At 39.3% G+C, this 22,220-nt stretch overlaps 1 protein-coding gene across 2 annotated transcripts in view; it reads right to left on the bottom strand.

Annotated features, from left to right (window-relative positions):
- SNX7 (sorting nexin 7) overlaps positions 1–22,220 on the bottom strand; it is a 148,977-nt gene that overhangs the window by 6,809 nt on the left and 119,948 nt on the right. The window contains exon 9 of one of the 2 annotated variants that reach the window (XM_062191803.1): positions 21,539–21,817. The exons of the other annotated variant lie outside the window; for it this stretch is intronic. Within the exon in view, the coding sequence (XP_062047787.1) occupies positions 21,554–21,817 (264 nt within the window). The 3' untranslated portion in view covers positions 21,539–21,553. Of the gene's footprint in view, positions 1–21,538; positions 21,818–22,220 lie in introns of those variants that run through there. 2 annotated transcript variants of the gene reach the window in all.

Raw genomic sequence — 22,220 nt, 5'->3', positions numbered from 1 at the left:
TTCTGTTGACTCTGCCACTCTGTTGCAGGCTAAAGGGAGAGATCTGGGATCAATTTAATTTAGCAAATTTTATTTGAGCAAGAAAAGTTTCTAGATCCAGACAGCATTCCAGACTGAAGATGGCTTAGACGGTCCTCAGGAACACTGTGGTAAGCTGTATGTATATTCAGAAAAAGCAGGACAGGGAGATTCCATGATGGCTACAGTTTGATTTTTGCCTTGTTTAGGCATAATTCTGTAACCTCCAGCATGGATTGGCTAAGAGCATAACTGCCACGATTGACTGAAGTGTTGTCTGCTTACCAGAGTATACACATAAATTGTATGATAACTTGCTTGCACAACAAGTTCAGTCACAATTCCCTATGAACAGAAGCCATTTGAGGAAAAATTTATCAATGAAGTATAGAGGTCACTTGAGGCTAAATTTATTTCAGATTAATGTTAAAGATCATTTTGAGCAATGGACATGAAGAATATGAACCTAACAGAATATCTGCATATAGTAAGGTCTTCCAGGTTGTGTGCAAATGACCTTAAATTAGTACATTAGTCACATTTTTATAACCACAGATAATCATCTTAGCAGCCATTTTTCCATGTGATAATTTCCAGCATTTTACTGTAAACACACTTTAGCATGAACTATTTTATGTCACATTCAACAGATCCATCAAAAGAGTAGAAATGAGAAACTCAAAGCATTGATGTATCTTAGACTAGCCTGTCAGGTTAAAGAACATCTGCTGGTATTGTACACATGGTGTTATGGTAAGCATTCCAAGCTCAAGTTGAGGCAGCATGGGAAAGAGTGGTGCAATTGCTTGGAAATATCTGTCAAGGCACAGAGGAGAGAAAGCAGCAGCACAAGTGTCCTGTCTTTGCTGATCTTTTCCTAGCCTATTCACAGAGGCTTTTACAAATGATTCCTTCATAGTTTACTACTGTACCCTGAATACTTAAACTAGCTTTTTTTTTTTTTTTTTTTTTTTTGACAGGCAGAGTGGACAGTAAGAGAGAGAGGTCTTCCTTTGCCATTGGTTACCCTCCAATGGCCGCCACGGTAGGCGCGCTGCGGCCAGCACACCGCGCTGTTCTGATGGCAGGAGCCAGGTGCTTCTCCTGGTCTCCCATGGGGTGCAGGGCCCAAGGACTTGGGCCATCCTCCACTGCACTCCCTGGCCACAACAGAGAGCTGGCCTGGAAGAGGGGCAACCGGGACAGGATCGGTGCCCCGACTGGGACTAGAACCCGGTGTGCCGGTAAACTAGGTTCTTACATCCCTGTTCAGGTAATTTAAAATTCTCACTGCAGTCTGAACCAAGTTCCAGCATTGTTTTCTTAGTTCTGTCATGCCTTTCTCTAAATAATCATGCAAAACTTCACTAACACCAGAGTGGTATCCTAACTTTCAGAGCTTTTCAAAATGAATAATTTTAAGGATCTCACCACTACATACCGATGTCTGCTCAAGATAAGCATGTTTGCTTTCTGCTTTCATTGATATCAATATAACATTTTTATTCATTATATACATTATTGCATGTTATATATTCGGTCAGGGTTTTAATTTGCCTGTGAATCTTTTTTTGTTCCTTCTTTTTAGGTTTTACACTGAGTGTCTCCTACTTCTCTGCTCATTAACATTAATGGTTTTTATAATATTTCCAACAGCACATATTTTTTAAACAATAAAAATCTTTTTAATAAAATCTGAATCCTATAGAAGAAAATATTCATATGTATTTTTTACTTTAAAAACAATAACACCACTTTGGGGGAGATTCTCTTCTTTTTTAATGTATGTGGAGACTTTCTCTGCATACTAAAAACATTCAGCAAATCAAATTGTCAACTTGGCTTCATCTCAGCAAACATGATTAAAATCAGCAAGTAGGCATTTAGACCATTTCTACCCAAGACATAGCAAAAGATGGCTATTGTTTAGCATAGGAACATATGGCTCAAGTTAGACTGACCGCTGTGCAGGACTGCTGAGAAAACACACAAACCCGGAGCAAGAGCAGATCCCTGCAGGAGAATGCCTACGGCACAGTTCCATTCCTCATATTCTCCTGATATCGCAACTGGTATATTAAAAATATTGTTTAATCCTTTCTAATTCAAATTAAGCATATCACCCTGGAGCTCCCATGGTCAGTTCTCCTTCCTTTGAACCTCTATATGGCCCAAGTTCTATATTTACATTCCGGTTTTCTATCTTACAGTGCCTTGCATAGTAAGTCATCAGAGGGCAATAGCGACTTTTTACATTAGAACGAGGACATTGTAGCTTACAAGCATGCTAAAGTAAACAATTCCCAGTTCAGAGAAACTTCCCCCATGAAAATAGTTTTATCCAATAGGTGAACATTGAAATATTATTTAAATGATAAATCATATAAAATTAGGCAAATGTTCAACATTTTCACAGCAAATTATAATAAATAATAATTCAATAAAAATGATTATAATAAATCATGGCATGTCTAAATGATCAAATTTATGGAAGTAATTAAAGTCAATGTTTAGTTAAAAATTCTTTAATATCAAGTGAAAAAAAAAGACAACTTACATAGCGTTATTATACCATGTAAATAGAATATTTTCCTAAAAAATTATAGGATATTTTCCTAAAGAATTTACTTGAGTAATGATGGCTGCTTCCAGCATATGCATTAGCAGGAAACTGGAGACAGGAACAGAAGCCAGAAATCAAATCCAGGTACTGCGATATGGGACATGGAATTTAAGCTTAACTGGCATCCTAACCACTAGACTAAGTAACTTTGCCCAGATAGCATTCATTATAAATCACAGTGTTAACAGAGGTAACAAGGGATACTACAATACTGCTCGAGCTTGCTTTTCAGATTCCAGCAAGACTGAAGGAGTTTTTCAGACTATTTCCTACCACTGAGAAAGATGAGCCATGAGCTTTCTCAGTTTGGCTGGTGGGAAAAGGTGCCTTGTATGGCCCTGCATCACAGCCAGACAATCTTCTTCCAATCTGCTTAGGTAATTCTTTCCCTGGCCTTGGGAGTTGCCTCACACGCATGCATCTAGCTGCACTTTGCTGAAGGCGCGAAGGGACCTGCCGCCTCTCCCTGGAGTTCTGCTTCTGTGCAGGTGTCTCTTCTCTAGTGCACCGCTGTGAAAACTCTCAGTTCTGTGTCTCCTCTGGCAGGGAGCTGGCCAGGATCGGCCTGGGTTCTGCCTCCAAATGCTATATCCTGGAAACTCTCACAAAAATAAAATAGGAACATTATAGGACTCACATCACTTCCCCCTCATCTCTCAGGGACCACTGGCCTACATTGGTTGATGCCAGCAAGTGGCTTGGTAACTCTTATTTCATATATTCTATCCATTTGTTTATTTTTCAGGCCACGTGGCAATTTCTTTCCCTTTTGCTCTCTTAGCTGGAAATGGATGTCAATACAGGTATTCATTTTGATCCTAAATGGTAACTTGGAAATCTCAGCATTCTAGATGATGAATAAAACATTCCCACAGAGGCTATTACATCCATGAAGTCATAAACACTCAAATATTCCTTTACAAAACATTTCATATAAGCAGAAAACAAAAACCATATTGCTTCCACCAGAACTGATTTTTTTTGTTTAATAGACATCACTTTGGGTAAATGCTTCTCACTGTATGTTTTTAAAAATTCTTTTTAAAATTCATATTTTTCATACTATTCTGTTTGTTTTGTGTTGTTTGTTAAAGGATTATGTATTTATTTTGGCTTTCACTGATAATTAAAGCTCTTCTCAATAGACTATAGATATAAATCCATAAACCATTTATTTTATGAGAGTTCTTCAAAAAGGTCATAGAAAAGGGGGCCGGCACTGTGGCACAGTGGGTTAAAGCCCTAGCCTGAAGCACCGGCATCCCATATGGGTGCCGGTTCTATTCCCGGCTGCTCTTCTTCTGATCCAGCTCTCTGCTATGGCCTGGGAAAGCAGTGGAAGATGGCCCAAGTCCTTGGGCCCCTGCACCCGTGTGGGAGACCCGGAAGAAGCTCCTGGCTCCTGGCTTCGGATCCACTCAGCTCCGGCCGTTGCGGCCATCTTGGGAGTGAAGCAGCAGATGGAAGTCCTCCCTCTCTGTCTCTATCTCTCTCTGTAACTCTGTCTTTCAAATAAATAATAATAAAATAAATCTTTTTAAAAAAGATAAGTTTATGTTGGGGCAAGGAAATCTTTAAATTCATTCATAGTTTTTCATAATATGTATTTCCCATGAATTTTTGAAGCTCCATCATATATTTCTTCTTAAAATCTCAGGATTTTTCCATCTAAATTTAATTTATGAAGATATAGAAGCAGAATAAAACAATATAAGTATTATATAATATAGAATACATAATTATTACATTGAAAAAACATAGTCCAAACCAATTGCTTAGAATGCACCTACAGGAAAACTAAGATGTTTGACCTGAATACGCAACCTGGCTGTTTCAAACTCCATGGCAATTCAGTTAGGTTGGTTGAGCTATTATATGGTGTTGAACTGGAAGGTGGTTTCACTGAACCAACATTCAAAAAAATGGTTGAACTTGCTGTCCATGTAGTTATAATATCAATATGGAAATAACAGGCTCATGTTGGAGACTATGGGTTTGGGAGGATACTAATGAAACAGTTACGAATCTTTGTTTTCCTATAACATTATTCATTAAAGGATTCAGAAGTTACAATAGTGGTAAAACCCCTTAGATGTAAGTGTCTGTGTCATTTGGGGGAAGACAGTTTGTGCTTACAAATTGTGATATGCATTGCATGCACACATGTAAACAAGACAGGACTTTGAGAGCCTGTTTGGAGGTTCTAGCAGGGGAGCGCAGCTACTCGTGTACCCTTGACCGAAGACCGGTCCTCCTCTAGCGGGAAAGGTCATCCTCTTCGACCGAGCTTCAGGAGGGACGCACATGGAGCAGTGAGGGAGGAAGGGGACACCCACCTAGCCAGCCAGAACAGCTGAATCAACCCTGGCAATCAATGGGGTGACAGATGTCCCAGCCAGATCGCCCTCACATCCAATTTTTGTGATTTAATGCTATAACTAGTACTCAAAGAGTATTTTACACTTTGTGTTTCTATGTGGGTGCAAACTGTTGAAAGCTTTACTTAATATATGCTAAATTGATCTGTATATAAAGATAACTGAAAATGAATCTTGATGTGAATAGGAGAGGGTGTGGGAGAGGGGAGGGTTGCGGGTGGGAGGGAAGTTATGGGGGGGGGAAGCCTTTGTAATCCATAAGCTGTACTTTGGAAATTTATATTCATTAAATAAAAGTTTAAAAAAAAGACAGGAAATCACAACTACACTTAGAATTTTCTCCCGCTTGGAAAATAAATGGAACACTTAGTTTTGTAGCTAAATTAAGCACACACTAGAAACTGACTAAATATTTACTGGGCTACTGAAAAACTGAAATTGAAATCTCAAATGGCATTCAATAAGTGGATTAGCATATTCGTTCTGGATTTACAAAGTATACCTTGGTACTTCTGTCACTGAAATGATAGTACGCATCACAGTATCATTAGACCTGCTTACAACTTCTTCCTAGTAGAAATAATGGAAGTTTTTCTTAGAATGTTATTAGAAGATTAAGAGATGTAGACAAAGCTTAACTATAAGAACAGCACAGTTTCTTAGAAATCTTGCACTTTAAAGCTGTGTTGGCAGTTGAACATTCTCTATTCTGTTTCTGATGTCTCTGCTAACTCTAAGTGGTTTTGGTAAGAAAGAAACCATGCAGACTGGACTGGGCATTAGGAAAGAAGATCATGGTACAGGATGAAGGCGGGAGTGAGGATGAATCCAACATAAATGCAATGTCTTGTAGATCCATATCATGTTAGGTTTGGAAAGCACTTTAGCAGTCAGCTAACATATTCTCTAATTTTGTAGATATTGCAGGAAGTGCAGTGACTTTGCACAGAGACAGGAAAAGAGCCCATCAAAGAATATCAGTTGTTAATAGTTCTTGAAGGGTTATGGGTTTGGAAATAGAGTTTCAAAGTAGCTTTAGTATCAGTGTGTTGGGAAAAGTAGTGTCCCATAAGTATCCAGAACTGGATGAAATGGCTGCTCCTGAAAACTTAATGTAGCAGGTGAACAGAGAACAATAAAGTGGTAAGAGAGAAATCTGGGAATCAGCAAATCCTTCAATGCCTAGGGTCTCTTTTCTACCCATACTGGAAACACAGGTCGTATATATTAGAATAGCATACAAATTTTTTATTCTCCTTTATATATTGTTAAATATCTTTTGGTGAATTAATCATTACACTCATAAATGAAGGTGAGAAAGATGGGAACCAATGCATTCTTCTGCATAAGATTTGTTTGGACATGCTGCAGAAGGAGTGGCTCTCAGCCTTCAGAGACAGTGTTTCCTGCACAGTGTGCCTCTTCCACTGCTGTGCTACATGTGACACAAAACACAATTAGCCTTTCAGTTGGGCTTTGCATTTCCCTGATCTTCTAACAACTGGGTGTCACATATCTCAATGTATAACCACCCACTCACAACAAGATTATACATTAGACTCTTTGTTATCTACTTTTATGAAAGATTTCTGAACGCTAAAAGGAATAAATTAACTCCGCCAAGTCTACAATAAAGCTTCCATCTCTGTCTAATAGTTAATATTCGCCTGACTGTACAGTAATCCTGGCAAGAACTAAGCCATTTACATTACCCTAAAAGCAGGAGACTGAGCTGTATAATATACATTTGATTCTTAGTGCTACATAGCCATATTTGCTCTAGACTAATATTGTAATAATATCTAAAGGCAAGCTACTAAGTAACAGTTAGAATAAATCTTTCTTAATTTTTGTAAATATAAACCAGGAATGCAAAATCAAATATAACTATTTTGTTTAAATATCTCAGATTCAATGATTTGGGTTCAGCTCTGCAGGATATTGCCACTTAGATGTTCTTGTAACTGTACCTTCAAAAAACAATTCCACTCTTACACCAAGCCAGCTGCTTCAGGATGTTAGTACACAATGAGAATACAACCATCCTTGAAGCCAAAGAGAGAGGCCTAGAAGACACCAAACCTGATGACACCTTGATCATGGACTTCTAGCTCCAAGAATTGCTGCATCTTGTTATCATAGTCTAGCAAACTGGTACTGTCTATTAGTTGTTAATATTTACCTATTTCTTTCCATCTACTTGAAAGGCAGACTGACAGTGAGGGAAAAAAGAGACAGAGAGATAGAGACAGAGACAGAAATCTTCCATCTGTTGGTTCTATTCCCAACACTCAGGGCAGAGCCAGACTGAAATCAGGAGCCCAGAACTCCATCTGGGTCGCTCACCTGGGTCGCAGGGGTTGAAGCACTTGAGCTGTCATCTGGCCTCCTAGGGTGCATTAATAGGAAACTGGACTCATACTGGCATTCCAGTATCAGATGGTTGCACGCCTAGTGGCAGTTAAATCCACTGCACTAAAACACCTACTCCTGTATGCTATTTTTATAGAAAAGAAAAATAACAAATTTTTAAAAACTCAAAGCTGCAGGAAGTCAATAGATTTGAACAAGATCAAACAGTAAATTATTCAAATCTAGATCTTAATTCAGAACCCTTATCCATAGTCATTACTTATGAGAGCACCTGGTTGGTTTACTGGCCTAACTAGATCCTAAGTACTTCTATGGTTTTGATTGTGTACAGCACACTAGGTGTCAACAGTTAACAGCTGATGATAACTTTGTTGATCAGTCTTTTTAGACACTGTTCAACAAATTAATATCTAGGCAGTATCAGACAATAGAAATAATTATCCCAAGTTTCAAAAGGACTGAGAATCTGAGGCACTTGTTTCTTGAGAGACAACAATTTGAGAGATTTATGAGAAATGTTTCACATTATAAAGAAAATTTCAGAAACTTCTAGTGACTTAGCCAGCCATGTCAGCCTGTATGCTGAGGCTGAGGTTTCCTTGCCATTCAACAAGCACAAAGGCTCCACAGAATCCCCAAGAGTTTATGAACTGTTTCAGGAGCAAGGTGCCCTGAGTTAGGGCAGGGCAACTCCACTCCTGCTCCCTCAGGAAGGGCTCTATTCAGAAGATTTAGCAAATCCTTCCTTCAAAAACTCGTTAGCATAGTAATGATTAGAGCTGTCATTTATTCAAAATGGACAGAGAACAGCTAAAGAAGAAAAGAAGCATCTTCATTCAGGATGTGAACTAAAAAACAATCATGAAGTGGGAAGGAGGGTAGACTTATATTACAAAACATTAATTAGACATTATCCCTCCATACATTTGTGTATAACGTATACTTAATATCATACGTGAAACTGTAACTATATTATATATTGCATTGGATATAATATATTAAAAGGCACATATTACCCAGATATTGAATACTTCTAATTTATTGTTGTTTCTCCCTCCTTACACTGTATGAGGGCAAAGTAATAAGTCTGAATTTTAAAAAAAAAATTTAATTATCCTTTTTTATCTTAAAAATTAAATTTCCATTTATTGTCAGGCTAGCTGTCATAACTGTTTTGTTTTTTGATAAACATTTTACACTGAACTCATGCTAATGAACAAGAACTGAGGGGGCCCATGCAGGGTGTGTCTGTGTCTAGCCGAGGAACTGGACGAAGCACCTTCCCTCCCATCCTGCCTCTTTACCAGCCACTCGTTTCTTTTTTTATTAATTAGAGAGAGGGAGAGACAGAGAGGGAGAGACAGAGAGAAAGATCTTCCATCTGTTGATTCAGTCCCCAAATGGCTACAATGACCAGAGCTGGGCCAGTCCGAAGCCAGGAACCAGGAGTTTCTTCCAGGTCCCCCACATGGATGCAGGGACCCAAGCACTTGAACCATCTTCTGCTGCTTTTCTGGGCCATTAGCTGAGAGCTGGGTCAGAAGAGGGGGCATCCAGGACACTAACAGATGCCCATCTGGGATGCTGGTGCTGCAGACCGAGGCTTAGCCAACTATGGCACAGTGCCGGCCCCAATCAGCTACTCTTGTGATGGAACTAAGGAAGGTGGCATTTCATGCTCATACAGTATCTGTAGTAAATGCAGCAGAACACTGTGTGTAAGGAAGGAAGCCACCAAAAGGAGGAAGGAAATTCACTTAAAGTCATATTTGACTATGGGAGGAGAATGGGGACAGGGGATGAACAGCTCTAATTCTACCTCTGCTTTCAAGTAACTGAGAACAGAACTCAGTAATAATTTGTGGGGCCTGGTGCACAGTGAAAATGGGAGGTTTCTTTTTCAAAAACTATCAAGACTTCCAAGATGCTGAGAGTAGAACATTAATCCAAGTGTGGGGTCTTGGACCACTATACCATGAAGGTTGTCTAAAGACCCTGGTTCACAATTTCTTTGAGAGTTCAAAGAATGATTTACTAAATTAGCGTATCTTCATGACCCCCTACAGGATTTAGAATTCTATGTCATTACTGTATATTATATTATGAATTTTAGATAGAATTTATTATAATGTTCCCTTATTATAGCAGACGTTTATCATTTTTTGCCTTAAAAGTGAATTAATCACGAAAGTATCTTCTAGTACTTGTAGTGACCTTGTCTTACAGCAAAAAAATGCTAACCTCCTAAATGGAATTCTTGATGATTTCTACCACATATTTCTAAAAGACCATTCAACTAATCTCACCTTCTGGAGGAAAAAAAGAAAGAAAACGAAGTAATTACATATTTCAATCTTAAAGATTAGAAGTGGATAATTACAGTTCTCTGGTTTCATTTTCTATTTTAGCCATTTAAAGTTTATTGAAAGATGCAAATTATGCCATCAAGCCATCTTGAATTCCTTATGTTTTTGTGATATAATAATTAAACAAAAAAAGTTTATCCTACAAAAGAGCACAGATTTTAGCTCAATTTTCTCTTTCAATGTTAGAATCTGAATCCCTTATTGTTGCCTGTATTGCAATAGGACAGAAATACAAAGGAACATGGAACCCCAACAGAAAGAAGGCATAGAAGAAAGGAAGAAAACAGGAGGAAGAGGAAAGATGAAAGGAAAATCAAAAGGTGACTGCTGGGATGTTACTCTGAGGAATATTCATATTTTATGAAATCAAAATAAAGTGACTGCAATGACAGTTTAGGAGAAACAAAAAATGGAGAAAAAATCTGTTAGTCCTGAAATAGGAGCCCTGGGCAGGGCCTGAAGTCTGGCAAGAGATTGAGGCATCCCATAATACGTGGACTCAGGACTGCCTGCTATCCACTGCAGACACATAGCCATGAGAAGTACGATTTCTGTACTGGTCACCATAAGCTCTGATGTGACCAGATACTGGCAGTTCCCCACCCCTCATCCAGAGTTCCACTGTTCCTTAGTAACAGAGTTCTGATTTTACTCCACAGAAGCTGTGTGTACAAATAAATGCTAAATTTTCCGGGCCTCTCTTTAAGTGAGAGGTGTTCTGTGAATGGCTCTTGAGTTGTAAATTCTGACTTTTGAATTGAAAGTTAAACTATTTGTTGTTAAGGTTAGCATTGATTTCCTAATTGCCAGGATCAGTAGGTCCATTTCCTATGTGTTCTTTCAGAAGCCATTCACTGTATTCTGTTTTTTATTTCCTCTTAAATGTTGTCCTTCCTGAGCTTTCAAAGCAAAACTCGGATTTTTTTTTTTTTCCTCTCAACATTTTAGCCATTCTTTTCAAATATCCTCTGCTTCGGTCTTAGTTAAATCTCAGTAGTCTTTAATCTGAGCTACAGCAACACATTCTTACTTCTCCACCTTCTAACTGAAATGCAGCTCTTCATTTTGCATGCACTGAATATTTTCATATTTCCTCTGTTAACTACAGACTAACCCAGTTTGTGACTAAGAATACGAGGCAGGGAATTAGAGAATAATTATTATTCCTGCGACTGTATTATTCCCAGGATGATCTCGACAAGCAGACTCTGAAACACTGGGGTATGCTGTAGTAAGTAAGCCTATAAAGCTATAAAGTGCCACAGTGGGAAGAATGGAACAGCCACTCTTGGAAATAGTAAGAAAATTCATCAAAGTTTGGAAACCTTATATGAGCCTTAAGGATGAATTGGAATTTGAAAGACAGGAGGGAAGAAGTCATCCATGGAAGGAAAAACATGAGCAAAATTCCAGAAGAGTGAAAGTGTGCCTAGTTTTTGAAGAATGCCAAATTGGTCCATGTATTTGCAATTTAGAGTGGGCAGAGAGAAAAGCATGGAAGGTCCTATGTGACAGCAGTCTTCAAACTGCCCTGGGGCTACAGAAGGAACATTCCCAAGAGGTACTGTGGTATGGGTAAACTATTTCTACATAGTTGATTCCTAAATATATTCCTTTCTAAACCTATTTGTTTGAAAATATCTTGATTTTTTGAAGTCATGCTTAATATTCTTTCCAACTTGTTTTTCTCCCACTTAAATAACAGAGGCATACTTCTTATATATATATATATATATATATATATATATATATATAATATGGAATAAATATGGAATTTTACTATGACCAAATGCCTAGGGATGCAAATCCACTGGTCACTAAACAAAAGGACAATTAAAATATTTTGTAAATATACTGTTGTATGTGTTATGCAATTAAAAATGCTGTATTATCAATGCTGTGATGTTCCAAATAATTATTGATGAGAATTTATTTGATTTTTATTTAATGTTCCCATATCATTGCCACAGAGTGCATTGCTTCAGTGACTGTGTCTCATGGAAGTCAAATGAGTCTATTGTAAGAAATAATGAATGTTGTTATGCTTTATTTATCCAAAAGACAAGCAAGTAGCAAGCTGACCTATTTACTCACCTCTGCACCTATCCTCCCAACTATCACTCAGCTCATCCTATGACTGTGCATCTTAAAACACAATGGGGATAGATATTATTCTCGGGAGAATATGAATTTACATGTTTTTTTAAATTTTATTTAAGGTATATAAATTTAATGTATTTTATGTATACAGATTTAGGAACATAGTAATACTTCCCACCCTATGCTCCCTCTTTTGCATGCTCCCACCCTTCTTCCTCCTTCCTTTCCTAATCCCTCCCTTAATTTTTACAATGATCTAATTTCAGTTTACTTTATATTCATAAGATTAACCAGCCATACACTAAATAAAGAGTTCAATGAATAGTAAGCAGAAGAAGAAGGACTGTCCCTCAGTAGTACAGACAAGGGCTGTAAACAATCATCAAAGCTCAAAATGCCAATTTCAATCCTATACATCACATTTTAAGTACTCTACTAGTTGACACAGAGAAGGGAAAACATGGTATTTATCTTTTTGGCCTTAGCTTATTTCACTAAGTATAATGGTTTCCAGTTGCATCTGTTCTGTTGCAAGATAGTATTTAATTATTTTTTTTATGGCTGAGCAGTTTCTGTAGTGTATATACCATAATTTCTTTATCCAGTCTTAAGCTGATGGACATCTGGGTTGATTCAATATCTTAGCTATTGTGAATTGACTAAACTGCACCAAACATGGGGGTACAGATCACTCTTTCATACACTGATTTCATTTCCTTAGGGCAAATTCCCAGGAGTGGGACGGTTGGGTCATATGGTATAGATCTATTTTCAGATTTCTGAGGTATCTCCAAACTGTCTTCCACAATGGCTGTATTAGTTTACCTTCCCACCAACAATGGATTAGGGTACCTTTTTCCCACATCCTCACCAGCATTTATTTTTTGTTGACTTCTGTATGACAGCCATTCTAACCGGGGTTAGGTGAAACTTCATTGTGGTTTTGATTTGTATTCCGCGGATGGCTAGTGATCCTGAGCATTTTTTCAAGTGTGTTGGTCATTTGCTGTTCCTCTTTTGAAAAATGTCTATTTAAGTCCTTTGCCAATTTCTTAACTGGATTGTTTATTTTGTTGTTGTTGAGTTTTTTCAGCTCTTTATAGATTATAGAAATTAGTCTTTTATCAGTTTTCATAGTTTGCAACTATTTTCTCCTATTCTGTCAGTTGCCTTTTCACTTATCTGAGTGTTTCTTCGGTAGAGAAGAAGTTTCTTAGCTTGATGTAATCCCATTTGACTATTTTTGCTTTGATTGCCTGTGCTCCTAGGGTCTTTTCCAAGAAATCTTTGCTTATGCCAATGTCTTGTGGCATTTCCTTGAGTTTTTCCTCTAGTAATTTGATGGTAGCCAATCATAGATTTATGTCTTTGGTCCATCTTGAGTGGATTTTTGTGTAAGATGCAAGGTAGAGGTATTGTTTCATACTTCTGCATCCAGAGATCCAGTTTCCAAGCACCATCTGCTGAAGAGATTATCCTTTCTACAGGGATTGATTTCAGCTTATTTGTCAAAGATTAGTTGGTTGCAGATGTGTGGATTAACTTTTTAGGGTTTCTATTCTGTTCCATTTGTCCACATGTTTATTTTTGTATCAGTACCTTGCCATTATTAAATTGCCCTAAAATGTACACAAAAATTTGATTTGATTATAACTGCCCTACAGTTATAATGACAGTATTGCCCTACAATTTGAATGTCAAAGTTAGAGAGAGGCAGAGGCAGAGGAGAGAGAGAGAGAAAGAAAGAGAGAGAGAGAGAGGTCTTTCATGCACTGGTTCATTCCCCAAATGGCCACAACAGGCAGAGCTGGGCTGATCCAAAGCCAAAAGCCAGGAGCTTCTTCCACATCTTCCATGAGGGCACAGGGGCCAAAGCACTTGGGCCATCTTCCACTGCTTTCCCATGCCATAGCAGAGAGTTGGATCAGAAATAGAGCAGCTGAGACTCGAACCAGCGTGCCAGCACTGCAGGCAGCAGCTTTACCCACTGCACCACAGCACTAACCCCTGTAGTGTTGAAATTACTTGCCATTACTAAATTGCCCTAAAATTTACACAAAAATGTGGCTCCTTAAAGTTCCCAGAAGTGCTATCCTGGGGTCCCACCTATGCTACCGGAATTTGGGGCACCATTCGATTTCACCATATGCTTATTAATAAATCCCCAATATTAATAAGCCCAAGAGGGTTCTTGCGTAATATTTAGAGAAAAATTCTAAATACTGGCACAGATAAACAAGGCAGCATGGTATGTTTTAAGCTTTTATTTAATGCGAGAGGTATCTAGGAAAGTGAGGGTTTTAGTTCAGGTTGGAGAGAGAGGAAAGTCTGGAAACTAGGTAGGGTAGTGTCCATACCACTCAGAGAGCAGACCAAAGCCACCTGCAGCAAGCACCTTGAGCAGCTATCCACTGCTTATCACCTGCAGTAAAGCAGAGACAGAGTGCGTTTTGGGACCCTCCCTGCCTTTTTATATATTTTCCACAGGGGAGTGGCTTGCGGGCAGGTGGGTTCTCAGGTATGGTCAGGTACAGCCTGATATCACATGGGGGCATGGTGGGGGTATCAGGTAGGGTGTAAGGTCACACAGGGGCGTGGTGAAGGTATCAGGTAGGGCGGGAAGTCACATAGGGGCATGGCGAAAGCACGGTCTTCCAGCTCACAAATCTAATCAATTTTAGCCTGTATGCCTGCCTACTTCATTCCCCCTCAGAGACTCCAGACTTTAATCTTAAGGGGATGTTGATGGGTGTCGAGTCACCATCTTCTGTAGCTGCTAACTGCTTATTAGGGGCGCAGACCCTGCCTCTTCTAGGTCCAGAAGTCTCTGCCTATCTCATCTAATATTCTCATCATTATTCTCAGAAGCTGCTGGGTTCTGAAACATATAAGTCTGTCAATCACCATGAGCAGGATTGGAATAGCCCCAAGTGCAACGGGTGTGCCCCTTAAAATAGAAAAAACAAGTCTAGCCATCTCCCAGACAGTAGGTGGTGGGAGATTACCCTGATGCAAACTATAAAACCATTTAGCTTAAGCGTAGAGGGCTTTGATGTCCCTTTCTGTGAACATACTATTATTTGAGTAAAGGTGGCAGATCCCATTGAGCACTGCACACATGCCCTCTTGTTCTATTAACATGAACTCTAAGGCCTGTCTATTGCCCATAACTACCCTGGACAGGGAGTCTACTGAAATCAGAGCCTGCTGCAGAAGCCGTCCTGGAGTGTAGGCCAGATTGCCCATAGCTAAGGTCAGGTTCTTAAAGTTGGTTTCGTAAAACTCTTCTGGGCTGTCACTCTTTATTGCTGAGGAGCCCACCAAGGGGTCCTCCTGCCAATAATAGCACCCAGAAAGGACCAAGAGAGGTATGTACATCAGGTGAGCACTGAATTGCAGCATTTCGACATGGCTAGGACAAGAGTTCTACTTATCTTTCTGCCTTTTGAAGAGGTATTTTAGATCTTCAATTGGCTCACAGGAATAAGCCAATGTATCTGTTGGATCCACCTGTGGAGACTGCTGGGTTATTTTAGATATAAATGAAGGTCCACTGTCACTCTGGAGTGACTGTGGGAGTCCAAAGCGTGGCATGATGTCCTTCACCAAGGCTTTAGACACCTCGTGTGCTTTCTCCGTTCGGGTTGGAAAGGCCTCTATCCATCCTGTAAAAGTATCAATAAAGACTAGAAGGTACCTATAATTGCTTGTTGGGGGCAAATTGGTAAAATCAACCTGCCAGTCTTCACCTGGGTATGTTCCCCTCCTCTGCACAAGAATCAACAGGGGAGGTGGCCTTACATGGCCAGGGTTATTTTGTAAACATAGTGGGCAAGAGCGAGTCACTCTCTTTATGACCATATTTAGTCCCTTTCCTCCAAAAGCTCGGGAGACCAGTTGTACTAAGGCATCTCTTCCTAAGTGGGTAGAGTTGTGTATCGCCTTAATAATTTCCATTGAGTGGCCATTGGTAGCATAATTCTATGATTTAGCATCCACCATCCATTTGCATTTTTAATATAATCTCGCTGTTGGGCCCATTCATTCTCAGGCTCTGTATAGTGAGGTTCCTTAGCCACTTCCACAGATTGAGGTATAAGAGTCATTTCTAAACTCTCCTGTGTAGCTGCTTTTTGCTGCTCTATCTGCTAATGCATTTCCCTGGTTAACATAATTATCTCCCTTCTGATGTCCCTTGCAGTGGATGACAGCCACTTCTAAAGGCTCCAGTACTGCCTGAAGTAGAGCCAGTATCTCTTTTCCATATTTAACAGGGGAATTCTTTGCAGTCAGTAAGCCCCTCTTTCCAGATTGCTGTGTGTGCATGTAACACAAGGAAAGCCTATCTGGAATCTGTATGTATATTAACCCGCTGGCCTTTTCCCAGTTGTAAAGCCCTAGTCAACGCAATAAGCTCCGCCTTTTGGGCTGAAGTATTGTATGGTAGTGCTTGGGCTTCTATCGTCTGAGTAAGATCCACTATGGCGTAGCCTGCCTTTCTAACTCCTTCCTTCATATAGCTGCTGCCAGCAGTAAACCATTCGGCATCTGGGTTTCCCAGGGACTCATCTCATAGGACTGGCCTACTAGAGTACACCTGCCTACTTCAGTGTGTCTTGAAGTCTGGTATTGTGATGCTTCTGGCTTTGTTTTTGTTGTATAAGATTGCTTTAGCTATTGAGGGTCTCTTGTGTTTCCATATGAATTTTAGTATCAGTTTTTTCTAGATCTGAGAAGAATGTTGCTGGTATTTTGATTGGGATTGCATTTAATCTGTAAATCACTGTTGGTAGTATGGGCATTTTGATGACATTGATTTCTTCAACCAAACTTCTCTATGCATATATTGAAATAATCATATTGTTTTTATTCTTCAGTTTGTTAATGCAATGTATCACATTTATTCATTTGTGAATATTGAAACATGCCTGCATACCAGGGATAAATTTCACTTGGTCTGGGTGAATGATCTTTTCAATGTGTTGTTGGATTTTATTGGTTAATTTTTTTTAGAACTTTTGCATCTATATTCATCAGGCATATTAGTTTATTATATATTAGTTCTCTTTTTTTTTGTTGTATCTTTTTATGATTTAGGAATTAAGGTTATGCTGGTCTCATCAAAGGAGTTTGAGAGGATCCCTTCCCTTTCAATTGTCTTGAATAGCTTGAAAAGAATTTGAATTATTTCTTTTAAAAAAAAAAGGATTTTATTAAAAAGGGATTTATTTATTTATTTGAGAGCAGAGTTACAGAGAGGCAGAGGCAGAAGCAGAGTGAGAGAGAGATCTTCAATCCACCAGTTCACTTCTCAGATGGCTGCAAAGGCCAGAGGTGGGCTAATCCAAAGCCAGGAACAAGAAATTTCTTCAGGGTCTCCCATGCAGGTGCAGGGGCACAAGCACTTGGGCCACCTTCTACTGCTTTCCAGGCCATAGCAGAGAGCTGGATTGGGAGTGCCAGAACTCCACTGAACTGGTGCCCAAATCAGATGCTAGCACTTCAGGCTGTGGTTCTACCTGCTATGCCACAGTGCTGGCCCCAAATTAGTTCTTCTTTAAAAGCCTGGTAGAATTCAGCGGTGATGCCATCTGGTCCTGGGTTTTCCTTTGTTGGGGGCTTTTTGGGTTGAGTTTTGTCTTTCCTCCTACCAATTTTGATACTGTTTTTCTTGGTCCATGAAATGCATTGATAGCTCATTTATTTGATACCTTTCCAATTTCTTGATGTAGGCACCAATTGCTATAAACTTCCCTCTTAACACTGCTCTTGCTCTACCCTATAAGTTTTGATAGGTCGTATTGTCATCTTCATTCATTCCCAGAATTTTTTTTATTTCCCTTTTGATTTCTTCTATGACCTACTGTTCATTGAGGGGCATATTGTTAAGTTTCCATATGTTTTCATATGTTCTAAAGATTCTTGAATTGTTAATTTCCAGCTTCATTCTATTGTGGTCAGAAAAGATGCATGGTATAATTTCAATGTTTTTGAATTTGCTGAGACTTAACTTACAGCCTAGCAAATGATCTGACCTAGAAAAATTCCATGTGCTTTATCCAGTCTACTGTTGATGGGCATTTGGGTTGGTTCCAGGTCTTAGCTATTGTGAATTGAGCTGCAATAAACATTAACGTGCAGATGGCTTTTTTATTAGCCAAATTAATTTCCTTTGGGTAAATTCCAAGGAGTGGGATGGCTGGGTTGTATGGTAGGGTTATGTTCAGGTTTCTGAGGAATCTCCAGACAGACTTCCATAGTGGCTTAACCAGTTTGCATTCCCACCAACAGTGGGTTAGTGTCCCTTTTTCCCCACATCCTCTCCAGCATCTGTTGTTGGTAGATTTCTGAATGTGAGCCATTCTCACCGGGGTGAGATGGAACCTCATTGTGGTTTTGATTTGCATTTCTCTGATTGCTAGTGATCTTGAACATTTTTTCATGTGTCTGTTGGCCATTTGTATTTCCTCTTTCGAAAAATGTCTATTGAGGTCTTTGGCCCATCTCTTTAGTGGGTTGTTTGTTTTGTTGTTGTGGATTTTCTTGATTTCTTTGTAGATTCTGGTTATCAATCCTTTATCTGTAGTATAGTTTGCAAATATTTTTTCCCATTCTGTTGGTTGCCTCTTCACTTTCCTGACTGTTTCTTTTGAAGTACAGAAACTTCTCAATTTGATGCAATCCCAAATGTTAATTTTGGTTTTGACTGCCTGTGCTGTTGGAGTATTTTCCAGGAAGTCTTTGCCTGTGCCTATATCTTGCAGGGTTTCTCCAATGCTCTCTAATAATTTGATGGTTTCGGGTCGTAGATTTAAGTCTTTAATCCATGTTGAGTGGATTTTTGTGTAAGGTGATAGGTATGGGTCTTGCTTCAAGCTTCTGCACGTGGAAATCCAATTTTCCCAGCACCATTTATTGAATAGACTGTCCTTATTCCAGGGATTAGATTTGGATCTTTGGTCAAATATAAGTTGGCTGTAGATGTTTGGATTGATTTCTGGTGTTTCTATTCTGTTCCATTGGTCTATCCATCTGTTTCTGTACCAGTACCATGCTGTTTTGATAACAACTGCCCTGTAGTATGTCCTAAAATCAGGTATTGTGATGCCTCCGGCTTTGTTTTTGTTGTACAGGATTGCTTTGGCTATTCGAGGTCTTCTGTGTCTCCATATGAATTTCAGCATCGTTTTTTCTAGATCTGAGAAGAAGGTCTTCGGGATCTTAATGGGTATTGCATTGAATGTATAAATTGCTTTTGGGAGGATAGACATTTTGATGATATTGATTCTTCCAATCCATGAGCATGGAAGATTTCTCCATTTTTTGGTATCCTCTTCTATTTCTTTCTTTAAGTTTTACTATACAGCAGTAAGAAACAACGAAACCCAGTCATTTGCAACAAGATGGAGCAATCTGGAAAACATCATGCTGAGTGAATTAAGCCAGACCCAAAGAGAAAAATATCATTTGTTTTCCCTGATCGGTGACAACTGAGCACCAAAGGGGAAACCTGTTAAGTGAAACGGACACTATAAGCAACAATGAACTGATCAGCTCCTGTCCTGACTTTAGATGTACAATGTAATACTTTATCCATTTTAGTATTTGTTGTTATTGTTGTTGTTCTAGTACTATTGGTTGAACTCAGTAATTAACACACAATTATTCTTAGGTGTTTAAATTTTAACTGAAAAGTGATCCCTGTTAAATCTAAGAGTGGAAAAAGAGAGGGAGGAGATGAACAATTTGGAACATGCTCAATCGGTCTGGCCGCAAATGGTGGAGTTAGAAACGTGCCAGGGGATTCCAACACAATTCCATCAAGATGGCATGTACCAATGCCATCGCACTGGTCCAGGTGACCAATTTCAGCTCACAATTGATAGCTCTGACAGGTCTAAGACTCAAAGAGATCACACAAACAAGACAAGTATCTGCTGATACTGACTGATAGAATCAAAAAGGGAGAGAAAGATCCAACATGGGAAGTGGGATACACAGCAGACTCATAGGATGGCAGATGTCCTAAACAACACTCTGGCCTCAGAATCAGCCCTCAGGGCATTCGGATCTGGCTGAAGAGCCCATGGGAGTATAGCAGGCATGGAAAGCCAAGATATCATGGGAAAAAAAAAAAAAAAAGACCTAAATGAATGATCTCTGTGAGTGAGATCCCAGTGGAAAGAACGGGGCCATCAAAGAAGGGGGTACCCTTCTCCGAAGGGAGGAGAGAACCTCCACTTTGACTATGACCCTATCGGAATAAGATCAAAGTCAGCGAACTCTAAAGGCTTCCATAGCCCTGGCAACTCATGACTAGAGCCTAGGGAGATTACTGACGCCATGAACAGGAGTGTCAAATTGTTAAGTCAGCAACAGGAGTCACTGTGTACTTACACCCCATGTGGGATCTGTCCCTAATGTGTCGTCTAAAGCCAAGTGATGCTACGACTGGTACTGAAACGGTATTTTTATACTTTGCGTTTCTGTGTGGGCGCAGACTGATGAGGTCTTTGCTAATTAAATACTGAAGTGATCTTCTGTATATAAAGAGAATTGGAAATGAAAAAAAAAATAACCTGGTGTTAAAATGGAAATGGCATAGAAAATTAATTAATTTGAAAAAAAAAATTCTGTAGGATCTCTGTCTTTAATGTGCTGTACATTGCTATTTAATGCTATAATTAGTAATCCAATGGTAGTTTTTTCACTTGATGTTGCTATATGGGCAAAAAGTTGAAATCTTTACCTAATATATACTAAACTGATCTTCTGTATACAAAGAGAATTGAAAATGAATCTTTACATGAATGGAAGGGGAAAGGGGAGGGTGGCGGGCGGGAGGGAAGTTATGGGAGGGGGGAAGCCATTGTAACCCATAAGCTATACTTTGGAAATCTATATTCATTAAATAAAAGTTTAATAAAAAAAAAAAAAAAAAAAAAAAAAAAAAAAAAAAAAAAAAAAAAAAATTCCATGTGCTGATGAAAATAATGTGTATTCTGCAACTGTGGGATGAAATGTTTTGTAGATATCTCTTAGGTCCATTTGGCCCATAGTATAGATTAGATCTGTTGTTTCTTTGTTGGTTTTCTTTCTGGTTGATCTGTCCATGGATGAAAGTAGGGTGTTGAAGTCTCTCATTACTATTGTATTGGAGTCAATGTCTCTCTTTAGATCCAAAAACATTTCTTTTAAATGGCCAGTTGCCCTGGGGTTGGGTGCATATATGTTTATGGTAGTCACATCATCCTGTTGAATGGATCCCTTAATCATTACATAATGCCCTTTGTTGTCTCTTTTAACAGTTTTTGTGTTAAAGTCCATTTTGTCTGCTATTACAATGGCTACAACTGCTCATTTTTGCTTTCCATTAGCATGGAATACATTTTTTCCATCCTTTCACTTCCAGTCTGCATGTGTCTTTCTTGGTGAGGTGTGTTTCTTACAGGTAGCAATTAGATGGGTTTTGTTTTTTAACCCATTTAGCCAATCTGTATCTTTTATTTGAACTGAGAAAATTCTGACTGATTTACGATGAGGGCTGACTTTGCACATTAGGATATATGTTAGATGTTTTCCATAAACTGAATGAGCCGTCTGTAACCATGAGGTTCTAAGAAAATGTGTTTATGCAGCCGGCGCCGTGGCTCACTAGGCTAATCCTCTGCCTTGTGGCGCCGGCACACCGGGTTCTAGTCCCGGTCGGGGCACCGGATTCTGTCCCGGTTGCCACTCTTCCAGGCCAGCTCTCTGCTGTGGCTAGGGAGTGCAGTGGAGGATGGCCCAAGTGCTTGGGTCCTGCACCCCATGGGAGACCAGGATAAGCCCCTGGCTCCCGCCATCGGATCAGCGCGGTGCGCCGGCCGCAGCGTGCCAGCCGCGGTGGCCATTGGAGGGTGAACCAACGGCAAAAAGGAAGCCCTTTCTCTCTGTCTCTCTCTCGCTGTCCACTCTGCCTGTCAAAAAAAAAAAAATGTGTTTATGATATATCAGATCAAAGCATTTTAACAAAAATTATTGTAATGGCAATTTACTAAAATTTGCAATATCCGCATTTTCCCAAACCTTTCTTTTTAACAAAGCTTCCTAAGTGAAACAATAATAGAATGAGTAGTTGTTATTAAATAAGTTTTAGAAAAATGTATTTTCTAAACTTTCTGAAATTCGAACTAGAAGACAGGGGGCAGTGACTTAGACACCAGCCAATTCTGAGGTTTAGATCTCCTTCCAAGAGAAAACCTGCTATGAGAAGTCTGGTTAGCAGACACCTCTCGCTGCCACCTCTTCACACCCACTGTGGTGTGCACAAGAAGTTGGCTTTCCCAGACTCCTTGTGGCCAGGGCATGAACCTGACACAG

Source organism: Lepus europaeus, chromosome 5 (assembly GCF_033115175.1).
Source record: "Lepus europaeus isolate LE1 chromosome 5, mLepTim1.pri, whole genome shotgun sequence".
NCBI classification, from domain to species: Eukaryota; Metazoa; Chordata; class Mammalia; order Lagomorpha; family Leporidae; genus Lepus; species Lepus europaeus.
Note: the sequence above shows the minus strand (reverse complement) of the source record. Positions and strands in the feature narration are given on the sequence as shown.